Source organism: Geospiza fortis, unplaced genomic scaffold (assembly GCF_000277835.1).
Source record: "Geospiza fortis unplaced genomic scaffold, GeoFor_1.0 scaffold68, whole genome shotgun sequence".
In the NCBI taxonomy this organism is placed as follows: domain Eukaryota; kingdom Metazoa; phylum Chordata; class Aves; order Passeriformes; family Thraupidae; genus Geospiza; species Geospiza fortis.
In genome coordinates, this window is record NW_005054489.1 from 607,034 (window position 1) to 623,214 (window position 16,181).

Below are 16,181 nucleotides of genomic sequence, written 5' to 3' on the forward strand. Positions count from 1 at the left end.
GCCCATCCGCGGACCCCCGCCCCCGCCGCCCGTCCTCCGGTGCACCCATCGCCCGTCCGGTGGAGAGGAGTCCCCGGGCGGCGCGGCGGCCGAGCCCGCGGCGGGGGAGAGGTGCGGCGAGGCCTCCCGGGACCCTCCGCTCCCTTATCAAAAGTCGAGAAGGAGGCGAGCGAGGAGGGTGGCCCAGAGGCAGAGGCCGGCAGCCACCCGGGACGCCGCGTTGCCGCCATCGTGCACTGCTCCGGGCCCTGTGTTCAGGAGAGAGGAGAAAGACAAAGGACAGCGTTAGGGACAGCACTGGGATGATGTGACAGCGCTGAGTGTATAAGCGTTAGGCTGTAGTCCTTTTTACAGAGGTTCAATTCCTCTTCTTATCAGCTCTGTAGTGATGTTCATAGTGAGTTGCAAGCTCATTGATGTGCATTGGTTATGTACCAGAGCCTTAGGCAGAGGCCTGTTGGTTAGGGTATATAGCTGTTAACTATAGTATCGTGGGATCAAAGCCCATCTGTCTAGTGAATTGGAAGGTCCTAGCTTAATTAAAGCACCTGAATTGTATTTAGGGGATGCAGGGTAACCCACCTCCCCATTGTCCCTGCAGTTCCCACCCCTAAGCTGACCAGGGTGTTGTGTTCCCCCTTGGAGGGGTGGTGGATTTGTCCATCATTTGGAGAACATTGTCAGTGCTGAGGAGGAGGTGAGCAGGTTTGCAAAGAGCTTGAGAAGCACTGAAGGGAGGCACAGTCCTTGTATGAGGAGGAGGAGGAGGAGGAGGAGGAGGATGCCCTGGTCAGGTGTCAGTCCAGCCCCACCATGCTTGAAGTTGCCCTCCTTGGGGAGTCCTGATGCAGACAATCATGTGACAGCCACCAGGACTGGAGGCCTTGGTGCTCTGGGGCAGCACAACTCGTGACTGGTAACAAAGGATCGTTGGCTTTGTCCAGATGTGGATTCTCAGGTATGCAGGAGCATTTTGGGGTCGCTGTGGGCTTCTTGGCAGGCAGGTCAGGCAGGGAGGAGGCTGGTCATCTGATTACACTGCTGGACTGGAGATTGGTTGGGGTTTTTTTGTTAGGGCTTTTATTAGGGTTGCAGGGCACACAGGGGGCCAGTCAGGATGGGATGAGACAGCTGGGCAGAGTGAGGGAAGCAGGGGCAGCCATCACACACACTACCACAGGGCCATGTTTGCACTCCCCATGGCCATGGAGAGGCATTTGGGGAAGTTGCAGGTCTGAGTCCCAGTACTGGCATTCTGAAAGGGAAGACATAGAGAAATAAGTGCTCAGGTGCCTTAGCATCAAAACTCAGGGCCTGGATGAAGTGTGAAGTCAATGGGGTTCTTATGCATTTGTGAATAGCTCTTAGGCCTGCAGTCACCTGGAATGGGTTCATCATAGAATCCCAGAATGGTTTGGGTCAGAAGGGATCTTAAAAACCATCTTGTCCTACTCCCTGCCATGAGCCAGGAACCCTTCCATTATCTCAGGTTGCTTCAAGCCCTATCCAACCTGGCCTTGGACATTTCCAGGGATGGAGCAGCCCCAGCTTCTCTGGGCAACCTGTGCCAGGGCCTCACCACTCTCAAAGTGAAGACTTTTTTCCCAGTATCTAATCTAAACTCATCCTCTCTCAGCTTAAATCCATTCCCCCTTGTCCATGCCCTTATCAAAAGTGCTTCCCCAGCTCTCCTGTAGCCCCTTCCAACCCAAATCATTCTGTGATTCTATGAAATCATATCCAGTTACAATAATTTCCTCAGGATGGTGTTATTCCTTGTCTTTTTATCTACTGATTTTTTTTTTTTTGAGCATTTATCTTAATTCAGGAAGAGGCAAAGGAGAGTCTGAGATGTCAAATCCAAGCACTGCCAGAAGGTGAAGGAAATGATGGGAAGATTGAGTGATGAGCAAGAAGCTGTGTCATGCCCATGCTCAAACAAAATTGATTATAAGAGCACATGATCATCCAGGAGGGGTAGAACTATGCCATAATCAGACATTTCCTTGCTGAATAGACCTTGTAATATGACAAGTGGAAACCCACATTTGTCAGGGGCAGGTAGAGCCTTTGCAGGTAGAATAGAAAGGGCTTCTTAGCTTGGTTTTCCTCAGACCTGTCACTGCTCCCTCTTCTTTGGTTCTCACCCCTCAAACCAATGGCAGCAGCTCAGCACATCATCCAAAATCATAAAAATAGTGAAAATTTCTGCAGGTTTAATACTAAATGCTGATTAGCCTTAAAGTTTTTTGTATTTACACCTGCCCAAACACTGCTAAATTGGTGCCTTTCTCTAGTATCTCTACAGATGTGGATTTTAATGTGTGACTAATTCTTATCACTATTTTCTAGTTCACAGTTCTGCACTGGTTATTGGCTTTGATTTAATGACACTTTCAGAAATTTCATAATCTATCCTAAAGCAATTGCATTGTGGTTGAGTTGGAGAGCTCCCAAATAGATAAGTCTACTAATACAGGGAGGAAATAAAACTAAAAATGCTGGGTCATTACTAGAAAAAAAAAAGAAAACAAACATTTTCTCTTCAATTTATTCTTTACTGTGGAAGAATGTATTCTGGTATCAGACAGCTTGGCCTTGTAAAGATTGTAAAGATACTCTACAGAAGAGACAAGAATAAAGATACAGAGACAAAATAAAGTAGTAATTAGATACAATCACAAAATCAGGGCAGATGGCACATTTCATCACAGGCTGCCTGTGACTCCTGTGTTCTCTGAACTGTCACTCTCTATGGGAAAGGGACAACTCCCACCAGGATAGACAGAAAACTCAACTGAGGCTCCCTAGCCCTGCCCTCCCAGCAAATATTTTGGCTCTGTTTGCTCAAACCCCAGTGCCTGGGCATTGAGATGTGAGTGCACCTGGACTCTGGCTGTCCCTGCTCAGCTTATTTATTATTGCAGTTATTTATTATTGCTTGCTTTTAGTTTTCTTCCTCTTTATTTATTTTGTGTCCACTTTTCTGGCTATTTTCTTCCTTTCCTGGCTATTTCTTCCTTCTCCTTGAGGCAACCTTAGATTTTTTTGAGACCTTGATTTGAGTACAGATGGCAAGGTTGGGATTTTGTTTCTCTCCTAAGATCTGGAATACAAAAGTCAGAAGGAATCAGTGGGTCTGTGGTGAATGGATTTTCTCAGCCTGTGTTGGAGGCACTCTCAACTCCAGTGTGAGCCTTGGGAATAGCAGAAATGCTTACAGAGCTAAGCAGTCCCTTCACATGCACCAAAAAATAGCTTTTACTTTCTTTTCCTGCCTTCTTTCTGTACACAAGTCCCATGACTTTCACTTCACTCCTCCCAATTTGTTGCAACATTCACCCTTCTCCAGGTGAGATACAGATGCATGGAGATGAATTTAGAGTGTGTCTCTTGCTGCTTTTCATTCTCAGGACTCAGGAGAAATGGGAAGGGAATGTGCCCACACTCAGAGTGCTGCTGGAGTTTCTCTTTCCTAGAGGGACAAGACAACAGTTCCTCTCTGCTTCTCATGGTGTGCAACAGCAGCTAATGGGGGAAAGCCTGTCCAAATCTTCATGTCTGAGGACAGGAATAACTGAAGGAATTCTGGGGGAAGCCTGTCCAGTAACTCATGTCTGAGAGCAGAGGCACCTAGCGTAAGTCTTGGCAACCTCCCCAGGATGAGATTTTCCCTGATATTTTCCCTCAGGTAACTGCATGGTCCTTCAAGGCCTGTCCCTGCTCATTGAAGGGGGGTTGGACTAAATCACCTTTAAAAGGTCCCTTCCAACTCAAATTTTGATTCTAAGAAGGCTCCAACAGGGATGTTCACCCCTGTGACTGAACAGCCACCCAACATAGAGCAAGGAACAAAAAGTGGTGGCTTCTTGCACACAAAAAAGAGACACAAGTTGAGCAAGAACTAAGGCTTGCCACAAACACAGACCCTGGGACACTATGGTAATGTGAGCAGTGACTGTAGGTAAGCATTTTATAGCATGGTATAATATATGGATTATTTATAGCATCTGATAGCAGAGTTGGCAATTGGCATTTCATGAAATAGTTAAGAGAAAACACAAAGTACCAAACACAGGAAGACAACTGCACATGTGAAATATATATGAAATATAGGCACCAAGTGGAAAAAAAGTGTGAAAGAGAAAAAAATAATATGTATAGTAGGTAAAGAAGATAATAGGTGAAGGCAAAGTAACCCCACAGGATAACAGGGAATATGCTGGGAAAAACCCTACAAAACAAAACAACTCGGTCAAGAGGAGGGAGCTGTCTCTCATCCCCTCACAGGAAGATGGAGAAGAAGAGAACACTGATAAATACTGAGGAAAAAGAAGATATCCCACTTCAGCTCTGGCTTAATTCACCAAGACATGAAGGAAGCTTTTCCCCCTCACCTCCCAAGCTGCCCAAACCACAGTGCCATGGCATAACCTCTGTCCCCCCATGAAAGTGCTCCTATTTGAGATTCTAATTTACAGCTAATTTAGGCCAAGTTCATTAAAGACTAATTATTTACCTGTGTGTCAGTGATGATTACAGCTTAACCCTGGGCGACATGCCATGTTAATGATTGTGTAATAAAGCCTGGTTTAAGGTTTCAAGCTGTGTTGGTGTCTTTGAAACATCTCACCAGATCTGCAGCTGCAGAAGGTAAAGGTCGGTGTGGACAGAGGGACACAGAGATCCAGGGGTACCAACCAGAAGAGATGGAGCTGGAGAGCTTCACTCTGCTCCAGATCCTCAGGATCTACATCTTCTCCCAAAAAAACTGAATGCAGGAGGAGCTCATGTGCAGACAGGCCAAGAGGGGCAGGTGCTCACAGGACATGGGTGGGATGGAATCTGGAGGCACAGCTGGGGCCAGGGGACAAAGGGAAGGGCCAGGGAGCCTGGCATGGGCAATTCATGGCGCCAAGGGAACTCAAAGTCACCAGGCAAGCTGGGGTGAGGGTGGGACTGACACAACACTGGCACCATGGCAGGCAGACATGACACAACAACAGCACGCGGGGGTTGCTTGGTGTGAAATGGAACAGAAGGAGTCGTGGCAGGGACACAAACTCAGCTCCAAGCTCTGGTGTCACTGCTGGAGCTGGTGACCTCAAATACTGGAACAAGAAAAATGGCTGAACTCAGCAAAGCCCAGCATGGTCCTCAGAGATGGAACGTGACCTCAAATAATGCCATGTTAATTGGCTGACCTCAAGTAACCCCAATGACCTAAAGTAACCCCAAATAGTAACTGGATGACCTCAAGTAACCCCACAATCACCTCAAGTAACCTTAAAGTTCTCAGCACAGAACAAGTTTGACCTCTAGTAACCCAAATGACCTTAAGTAACCCTGAATATTACCTGGTTGACCTCAAGTAACCCCACAATGACCTATAGTAACCTCAAATTGCTCTGGACAGAGCAAGTTTGACCTCTGGTAACCCCAAATATGAGCTAGTTGACCTCAAGTAACACCCCAATGACCTATAGTAACCCCAATGACCTATAGTAACCCCAAATATTAACTGATGGACCTCAAGTAACCTCAAAGTGCTCTGCCCAGAACAAGTTTGACCTCTATTAACCTCAATAATCTACAGTAACCCCAAATGTTAGTTGATTGAGCCAAAGTAACCCAAAGATCTAAAGTAACCATAAAGTCCTCTACAGAAAATGAGTCTGTCCCAGGTAACCCCAAATCCTAATTAGTTATTAGTTGACCAAATAACCCAAATTAACCCCATGAGTTAGCCCTTTCCAGCTCTCCTGGAGCTCCTTTAGGCACTGGGAGGGACTCTAAAGTGTCCCCAGAGCCTTCTCTCCCCCAGGTGAACACTCCCAGCTCTCCCAGCCTGGCTCCAGGGAAGAGCTGCCATTTCCTGAGGGGTGTTTGGAGCAGAAGATGCTGAGGGGATGGATGGCTCAGCCCAGAGTCATGAGGCACCAGCACAGCCAGCCCCAGCACCAGGCACATGATGGACATCTGCCCTGATCCCACCCAGAACATCCACACAGCCTAATCCACTCAATTAACATGAAAAAAAAAAAATTTTATTGTTGACCAGAGAGAACTGAAGCATTTGTAACTCCCCACCCAACAGTGTTCTGTCCCCTCCACTGCTTCCAGCTGGGCTGGCTGTGGCACCATGGCACAGCAGTGTGTGATCACCAATCCCTGAGCTGCCCACCAGCACATTCCTGAAGCAAAATGAAGCTGGGGATTGCAATTCCCAGACTCTTTGGCAGCAACTACAGAGCTTACATATCTCAGCCTTTTTGTGGGCTATTAATAATGGCAGGTGGCAACTTGAAGAATGATGAAATGAGGTGTGAGCTGCTCTCTTGACCTGAAAAGCATTGCTGGTGGCAGACACAAAAGAGCAGTTGGACAGATTCACCTGCCCTTCGAAGTTCCTGTAACGCACAACAGTAGATGTGGGGTAATTACTTTCTCTCCTGTACAAAAGACCTGCTTCAGATATTTATACTCCCTGAATACAGCACTGCCTCCTTCTCCTCTCCTTACTAATTTCCACTCCTAATATCTCTTAGTTTTGTCAGATTACTGGTTTGTGTGCACAAATAAACACAGAAAATCACTGCAATCACAGACGCTCCACAGCAATAGGAAAACAGGGCAAAGATGCTATTTCTTACTTTTTCTTTTTTTTTTTTTTTCATATGTTTTGCATTGATTCTCTTTTTGCAAAATTCAAATATTTGCAGTGAGGCTCAGGCACAGGGTGCCCAGAGAAGCTGTGGCTCTCCCTGGATCCCTGGAAGTGTCCAAGGCCAGGCTGGATGGGGCTTGGAGCACCCTGGGACAGTGGAAGTTGTCCCTGCCCATGGCAGGGAGTGGAACTGGATGAGCTTTAAGGTCCATTCCAGCCCAAACCATTCTGTGATTCTATGACTTGTGTTTTAAGTGTTTTAAGTCAAGCAGTCTTTAAATATTGAATCAGGGCTCTTATTCTTAAAGACATAATTGCTTTCCCTTGCTTTTATGTATTTAGTCTGAAGCTGCTGATTCTTAAGAGAGTGCACAATAAAGCATGAAAAGATTTTATCTCTCCATAGAATAATTGGCTTAAATCACATCTAACACTTGGTATTTTAACTTATTTTCAGTTAACTCAACCAATCATCAGTCAAAAAGATTACATACTAGAAATGAGACCCTGAACATTGGAAAAATGCAGATGGCATCTTTTATAGAACAACTACATGTCTCTTTATTCCAATAGCTCTTCAATGGAAAGGGACAATAAAAGGTCCCAGAGCTCCCAGTTTGGAATGAGGGCTTGGGGAATTTCCTTTGGTGACTGAGGGACACACTGCACTTAAAAGAGATGTAAAGATCCAGGTTTGGTTGATCTTTTTTCCCCCTATCTCCATATATAAATAGCAAGTACAAAATGCAACATGCTCATCAAAAAGTGAACCCAGACATGAAATCTTTAAATAAAAGAAATAGCAGATTTCCAACCACTTGTTCTCCTCTCCCCTTTGGCAAAGGCTGGTAGAGACTGTCCAAGAAACACCACGCACATACCCAAATAGAAGCTCTCCACAGAGCCCATCTTTTCCACTCTCCCCTGTGTTTCCAAGAAGCTGCAGTTTTGACAGACAAGCTGTTGAATTTCACAACATGTTCACGAAATGAAAAAAGCGCAATCCTTGAGGAGGGATGGAATCCCACCTGCTTAAATTCCTTTTTGAGCTCACTCCATGGCCTGCTTGCTCCTCACTGCTCCAGCGTGCTTCACTCAATACACTCTTGAAAGAAGGGGGGGGAAATAGAATATGAATGTTTGCCTTTTTCTCCGTTAAAAGTTATGAAATTAAAATAGCTTTAAGTATCCTGAGTGTTCACACAGCAATATCCAAAGGATGTGCCAATATCCTTTCAAAGACAAATTTAGGCTTCAGTGTTGGTGCAGCTAAATACCCACATGAAAACAAATGGAACATTTCAAGTTTTAACTTTTCCTTCCTAATGTTTTTTCTTGCTGTCTCACCAGTAAATATTTTCCTAATCTTCCTTTTATAAAACAAGGATTAGAGGAATATTAGTATTCCACAAAACAGCCCATTACTAACAGGAGCTGCTACAAGGCAGGGAGAGCCACAGGATTGGGCTCCTACATCTCACTTTTTATGGATGATTTTTAATATCCCTGTTTTGTCATCTATGCAATCACCTCTAATGTACTTCACTTCAACCTGCTGGACGTGTTTGTAGGATTAATTTATTAAAACAAGGTGAAATTTTGTTTTCTCTGCATGTTGGCATCAATTAATAACCGTTGTGAGAGGATTGCTGTGCTGTCACAGGAGGAGTGTGTAAAGAGCAACACTATCTGCTGAGAGAAGGAAAAATGCCTGAAAACAGATGTTGTCAAATAAAAGATAACCACGTAATAGCTTGGAACAAAACCAAAAATCCCTAATCCAGTCCCCTTCTGAGTACAGGGAGTTACCTCCACTGCGACTTTTTCTTTAGTCTGGTTTCAAGTCATGAAAAATAAGAGACTTAGGTGATGTTATTTTGTCTCACATCAGAGAAAGAACAAGTGTAAGAGTGCCAGCAGGACAGGGAAATAGAAAAAAAAAGGACATTGGGAAAACTGGATTGGAAACTTAATGTACTTATTTATGTACTAAATATCATAAATACAATATTTACTATATACAATCATAGAATCATCAAGGTTGGAAGAGACCTTTAAGAGCATCAAATCCAACCATCAATTCAGCACTGCCAATGGAACTCCTATACCCCTAAAACATATATATATAAAATACCCCAAATACATTGTAAGTTATATATTGTACTATGTAAAAACTAATAAAGTATACCAGAGATTCTATAATTTATATACTGTGAGTATAATACATAATATATAACAAAGAATAATATGCTTATATATAATAATATATGTCAACAAGACACTATTATTAAATATATGAATAACAGTTCTTTTCATAGATATATATTTATTATTGATATATTATTATTAATAATAATATGTATGACATTGTATTTGTATCGTATTGTATTATATATAGTCTATTATAGTATACTGCACTATACTGGATATTGGGAAAATTTCTTCACCAAAAAGGTGAAAAGAGAAAGAGAAAGAGAAAGAGAAAGAGAAAGAGAAAGAGAAAGAGAAAGAGAAAGAGAAAGAGAAAGAGAAGAGAGCAATGGAGAGGGAACAGAGCCCAGAGCTTGGACCCAAAGAGAAGAAATCAGGCCAGGGCAGAGGAGATCTGCTTAGAATAGAAAGGCCTGGACCAGCCCCTACCCAAACACAACCCTACAGAACACAACAGAACTGAATGGAGCAGAAACACCTGGATGGGCCAGCCAGCCCCACAACCAAAGCCAAAGATGTGCCCCTCTCACCACCCCAAAACACCAAGCACCCCACAGGTCCCCTCCACAGTGTCCACCCATCCAAACTCCAAGCTGGTGTGGAAAATCTTCTCCCTCTCAACATCTCCTTGAGCCTGCTACCTGACTTCCATCCTCTCCCTCCTGCTGGGGGAAGGCAGGCTCCTGCTGTCCACCCTTGGATTGTGACAGCTCTCTCAGCTTGTCGGAATGCCAAAGGGACATGCCACAGGTACACACAACCTTCCTCAGTGACAGCTGCCCTTGATGACACCATTCTTTCTCTGGCCACCTGAATCACCCAGGCTGATGTCACCCATCCTGCTATTGCCAGTACAATGTGATCACTGCTGGCAGTCCTGCCTGTAGCAAACAAGGGAAACCCCCACACCATGCACCCAGAGTGTGTTCTCACCTGTCCCAGGCTCACTCCTCACCCCTGTGCTCCAGCAATACCAGGGCTGAGCCACCTGTGGCCAACTGTGCTGTGCACCCAGTGCTGGGCTGATACAGATCTCATCCTCTGAGCATCCTCCAGCAGGACCTCACTGCTCAGGGTTTGTGCTGTTTGGCACCTCGATGTACCAGGAGCACCAAATACATCCGGCTCTGCTCCATCACTCCGCCACTGGTCATCTGCCAGCCTCCTTCTCTTCATCCTCCTCATCATGCTCTTCAAACTCCTCTTCATCCTCTTCATCATGCTCTTCAAACTCCTCTTCATCCTCCTCCTCCTCCTCTTCCTCTTCTTCATCCTCCTCCTCTCCAAATGCCTCCTCTTCACTCTCCTTCTCTTATTCGTCCTTGTCACCTCACCTTACTGCAGAAAACCGGCACCTACCATAGAGGATGATGCTGGCGTTGGTGTTGCCCAGCTGGTTCGTGGCCACGCACGTGTAGTTGCCGTAATCCTTCTCCGAGACGTTGAAGAAGGTCAGCGTGGACAGGCGGCCCTTGCTCTCGATCCGCACTCCCTCCAGCCCGTTTGCTAACCTGCAGAGAAGCACAGATAGCAGTGCTGGGAGAACAGGGTTGGAGTGGATCTTACCCCTTCCTGGGCACTCTGCTTCCCACCAGCCAACACCGCTATACATCCACATGTTCCCCCACTGGACTTGTGCATCCCAGTTTTGAAGACAAACTCTCCATTCCACTCTCCATCCCATAACCCAGCCTAAACCCCTGTGTCCCACAGCCACCATCCCTGGGAGAAACAACTCTGGGGTTTCCTCAGCCCTTAGCTGAGCAGCCTTAGTGTGCCTTAGAGTGCCTTAGCTGAGCACCCACCAAAACTAGTCGATCCCAGCATTTTTGTGTTGCCACATTTCTCTTCACAGAGAAAAGCAAGGCACAATTCTTCCCAAGAATATTTCTGGATTTCACATTCTCTGAACATCAGAGAAAGAAAGCACAATTTTTATCTCATTTGCTGTGCCTGTGTTGTGCCAAAGTAGAATGCAATATGAAGATTGTTTACCCACAGTGATGGTGTTTTGTTTCCTTGGCCTATCAGGGCCAAGCGTGTATGTGTGTGTGTGTGTCAGGACTGTCAGCTGACAGTCACGAGATGAGTGCAGTTGTGTGCAGGGTTGAGTGCTTGGCAGATTCAGTTTAGATGTAATATAATATAGTGTAATATAGCATAACATGCTATAGTATAATAAAGGAATTAATTAGACTTCTGATAAGATAGAGTCCTCCTCGTCATTCCTCTTTAGTTGGGGATCCCTGCAAATACTATATTTTTCCACATAATGGCCTTAGACACTGTCACCCCCCTCTACATCCTCACCTTGTCACCCCAAGGCTGTGGCTACCCTCTGCAGCCCCTCACCTGGTGTCCTCCTTGAACCACTGAAACTCCGCCACAGGCACGGCCGAAGCCTCGCACTGCAGGATGCCCTTCTGGCCCACCGAGGCGCCCGTGTTCTTGGCGTTGGAGATGTACGGCGGGTCTGCAGAGACATCTTGCTGTGTCACACTGGCCCTCGTGCACCCACTCCCCACCATTCATTCCCCTGTGCCCTGCACTCACAGTTGACAGTAACTTTGACTTTCCGCACGTCCGGGACGGCCACGTCGTTGACAGCGCTGCATTCGTACTCCCCAGACTGCTCCCGTGTGATGCCCGTGATCTCCAGGTACTCGTCCTCACTCACAAAGGTCTGCCCTGGGGGATGTACTGAACGTGTGGCACCGTCATCCATGGACACCAACACTAGGAAATTCTGTGCCCCTGCCCCGACACACCCTGTCTGGGCATCTGGCATCCCCTTCACCCAGGAAACACTGGACAAGCGCCCTCAGCTGTCACTCTAGTTTTTTGAGATTTTCTAAACTTTCTGATGTTGACATTCTTGTAGTGAACTTTCTCGGACACTTTCTGTAAATAACTGATTGTTTTGTCTTCCTTTATGGAGGAAGAGAAAGTTGATAGACTGTTAGTTTGACCAGTGTGATTGGAGAGGTGTCACTGTCACCCTCCAATCCACTGTCACTTTTGGAAAACTATAAATATTAAAACCAGAAAAATAAACCTTTCTTTCTTCCTTCACCTTGAAAACGGTGATGTGCTTGCGTTCTTTCGTGTCCGATAGTGACACTCAGCCCCATCCCAGGTCAGCACCTCTGACTGTGAGTCACCTTAATGCCACCCTGACCACCTCTACAGGGACAGCCATGCATCCCACACAGGCCAGGATGGCCCCTCCTCAGACCCAGGCAGTTCTTCCACCAAGGAAGGGCTCACCTTTCCCGGAGAGGTGCCGCCACGTGACGGTGGGCTCCGGTCTCCCAAAGGCCAGGCACATGAGGGTCACGCTGCTGCCCTCGTTCACGGTGATGTCCGACGAGATGTTGACAATCTGGGGGGGCACTGCAAGACATAATGGCCACCAAAGGCACCATCAACACACCAGCTTGCCAGGTGCAGGTGGGAGGCCCCAACCATGAGACCTGTCCCATCGTGTGACACTGGTGTCCCCTCCATTGCCCTGTCCAGTCAGCAATTCCATGTCTCCAAACCCGTATCTTGGACTGGAGCCAAGCATGGATCTGGGGTGTGGAGGGGTCCACTCACTGTGCCAGCCACCCCACTCCATGGCTGAGACCCCGATAACCAGTTCTCGTTATGGCCTGAGACAAGGCTCATATTTTAGCATATTTATTAAAGCTGTTTAACTTACTGAGCGTCTGCTTCTTCAATACTGGCCAGGGTGATTTATATTACTCTATCCCCAGATACTCCATCTAATAAATAACTTGGCAATCTCCGTACCCATAAATATCCCTGGCCATGGCAAAAAGCAATTAAAGCTCACTTGCCGATGCTGCTTCCTGGCACTCTGGGCTGTCGGACACAACCCCCTAAAGGGTCTGCACCCCAGGGAGTAAATGAGGCCATATTTAACAGCCCTCCCCAAATGAAACACCAGACCTACAATGCCAGAAAGGATGGCCTGTGCCCCCTCCCCAGGCACACAACATACTGAAAGCCCAAGTCAAGTGGCATTAGATACCCAACCCTTGCACCCACTGTGCACCCACTGTGTCTCTCCCACTGTGCACCCACTGTGTCTCTCCCACAGTGCTGGGATTCCAGGATAATCACCTGAAAACCACTGTGGCCAGCACCAGCACTGCCTGCAAGGGAAAGTGGGGTTGTCTGGCTCTTCTTGCACCCCCAGGAAAGCTCTCCTCACACTCCCAGGGAGATTCTCCTCTCTCCTGGCATGGGAGAGGCAGCACAGCAGGATGAGCCATGGCAAAGATGCGGCGCGGTCTCTGCAGCCCTATGGGTTCTGCAAAGCAGTAAATTTCCCAGCAACTTGACACATTAATATAGAAGTACAGTCTGTTATAGCAGAGGGAGATTGTCTGAGTCCTTCAGGGGAAAGCAGCAATCCAAAAATGAAAAGTGTGTGCCGGCAACTGCTGGAAAACGTAGTTAACGCTCGGAGCAGAACCAGCCAACTCCGACAGTGCAGCCACAATGAGCTGCAGGAAGGCTGTAAATGGCCCTTCCTCACTCAGACAAGATAACACTAATCCATATTACCAGCATCCTTGCACCTCTCCCCTCCAGTAACAGCTCCTCAAACTGGTACCAGGAACATCTGAAAACTACAAGAACATCCACGACAAAGGTTCCCACAACTGGGGCATTTTTCATCTGCTCCTGAGCCCTGCAAACCAGCCCTCCTCGTGAGCAGTTTTGGTCTGAGATGACATCACTATCATTAGTGGATGCTGAGACCTTGGGATGCCACCCCTGCTCCAGATGGCAGCCTGTCTCTTCCTTGTGTGATTTTGCCTGCAGGTGCTGGACTAGAGCGATGGTGTGTGATGCAGGGCATCAGCAAAATCAGTCATTGTTCTATCCTTGCCCTCCCGGACACCTCCAGTTCAAGGCTGACATCCCTTTCCTGTTCCTCGACTCCCAAACCACAAGTACAAAATGAGATGCAGAAACTGGTGCTCTGGGCACAGATGTGATCCTGTCCCCCTCTTGGGCACAGAAACACTTTCACTCCTGTGGAAAAAATTACCCCTACCCATAACCACTACAATCCCAGTGCTCCCATTCGGAAAACCCCAAGCCATACAAACCCACGTATCAGCCTGAAAGCCCTTCCCTTAGCAAAGGATGCTGACACACACATGCCAGCAGGTCTCACGGTGGGGAATTGCATTTCCTGAACATCCAGAGGCAAGGGAAGCGCTGCCGTGCTTCCACTGCCTGCCCTAATCCAATCAGGCGAGCCATCAGGGACACTCAGTGGAGGAACACCCACGGACAGCACGGGGACCCCACAGGGCAGCTCAATACCTGTGACTGCGATCGTTGCCTACGAGGTTACCAGGACTTGGAGAAGGACATCAGAGGACCTTGATTACATTTTTATAGATCCCACTGACTGCGCTGTCAAGGATGGTGTCTCAAGGACATGCTGGTTTGCCATGGGAGTGGGTGGAAACTAGGACCACTTAGGGATGCAGGCAGGGCGAATTTGATGGCAAATACGACATGTGGATAAAACCAGCCCTCAGCCACACCCTGTCATTACCATGAGATAGGGGTGGCCAAGGCATGGCTGCCCTGACAAGCACATCCCACCAAAGCTGCCTTGTCTCAAGGTGGTGACAGCTTGGGATTGGTGGAGTCCAAAGGCTCTCCCAAACCCCGGCCAGGGTGATTTATATTACTCTATCTCCAGATACTCCATCTAATAAATGGAGTACCTGGCATCCCCTTCACCCAGGAAACACTTGACAAATACCCTCAGCCCCATCCCAGGTCAGCACCTCTGACTGTGAGTCACCTTAATTCAACCCTGACCAGCTCTATGGGGACAACCATGCATCCCACACAGGCCAGGATGGCCCCTCCTCAAACCCAGGCAGTACTTCCACCAAGCAAGGGCTCTTTTGGATTTCTCTTGGTCCCCTAACAGGTCAGGCAGCCCTGCTAATGCCTTGGAGCACTCCAGCATGACTGTGGGTGCTGCTCCTAGTCCTTTACCTGCTGACAGCATCCTTTCCCTGAATTACCTTTGTTCTCAACACTTCCCTCCCTCTGCTCTATACAGCTGCAGTGAGAAAAACAGGGCAGAACACCATCTGTATCCCCTTTTATCCATAGTCCTTCCTCACAGAAATCTACAGCTATAAGCAAATTGAATAAAGAATAAATCCTGAGGAAGCGACAAGCGGCATGGTCTCACCGGAGCGACGAGTGGCGCGCAGAGGGTTTCGTCAGCCCTGCGTAATATTAATCACAGGGAAGTTAATGCATAAGGTTTGGTAAGCCAAAAAATACATTTGCACTGTAATTTCTTGTTTGTTCGGAAAGCCGGCAAGAGAAATTGAATGTGAAAGCGATGCCACTAAATTCAATAACAATAAGCCTGTGATTTATCTCCATCCTTTACCACTTGAGACCTGCACTGCCTGATGCGCCAATCCACGCTCTCTGTGGGACCTAGGCATGTGACAGTGTCTGCCACCACCTGTGGGGACTGTGAGGTGCCATCCCTCCCCTCACCTCACAGACTGGGCCCTATGGGGCTGGCCATGGGATCACACCTTGGTGACACCACCATGTCCTGTGCAATACTCAGGATATCTGTGGGACTCTCCCCACTACGTTACATCCCACCACCTGCTCTAGGCACCAGTGGTGGCTTTGCACTCATTGTCCCATCTGGGGACAAAAGCAATGGGAAAGCTCAGACCTGGAGAGCCACTACCAGATGTCAGAACTCAGTACATCCCTCCGGGTGTCCAGAGTTGCCAGGGCCCCTGCCAGGGGGCTCAGAGACCCTGGCACACAGCCCAGAGCACCTGCGGGTTTGATTATGACCCGTGGAGCAAATTACCAGCTTTGTATGAGGACCTGAAAGTCACAGAAGTTTAAATAGTATAATAATAAAATTATCACAGGGTGGAAATGTAGATTTTAGGATTTTTGGAATGGGCGTTTTGGGGACAAGATGGAGGAACTTGGGCATGTCCAGCCTTTCTTCTTCTCTTCTTGGTCTCCATCTTCTGCGGTGATGCTGGCACTTTGGGATTGGTTTAGAATAGAAGTTCACTGTCTAACATAGGTGATAGGTATGGGGAAGTAATTGTAAACATTGTACACGTAGTTTTTAGTATAAAGACATAATACTGCCCCGGGGGCAGGCAGAATGCCTCGGACTGTCTTGCTGAGTGACCTCGGCAGGGCAGGAGAAAATTTTTTATAGATAAGATACAATAAACAACCTCGAGACTGAGAGAACTGA

General features: G+C 47.3%; 1 protein-coding gene across 1 annotated transcript in view; it reads right to left on the reverse strand.

Annotated features, from left to right (window-relative positions):
* Positions 1 to 8: 8 nt before the first annotated feature.
* Positions 9 to 16,181, reverse strand: part of LOC102040062 (opioid-binding protein/cell adhesion molecule homolog) — a 31,720-nt gene continuing 15,547 nt past the window's right edge. The window contains exons 3-7 of the mRNA XM_031063233.1: positions 12,146 to 12,271; positions 11,432 to 11,566; positions 11,231 to 11,351; positions 10,238 to 10,389; positions 9 to 248 (exon numbers count right to left, since the gene is read on the reverse strand). Of these exons, the coding sequence (XP_030919093.1) occupies positions 148 to 248; positions 10,238 to 10,389; positions 11,231 to 11,351; positions 11,432 to 11,566; positions 12,146 to 12,271 (635 nt within the window). The 3' untranslated portion in view covers positions 9 to 147. The remainder of the gene's footprint in view (positions 249 to 10,237; positions 10,390 to 11,230; positions 11,352 to 11,431; positions 11,567 to 12,145; positions 12,272 to 16,181) is intronic.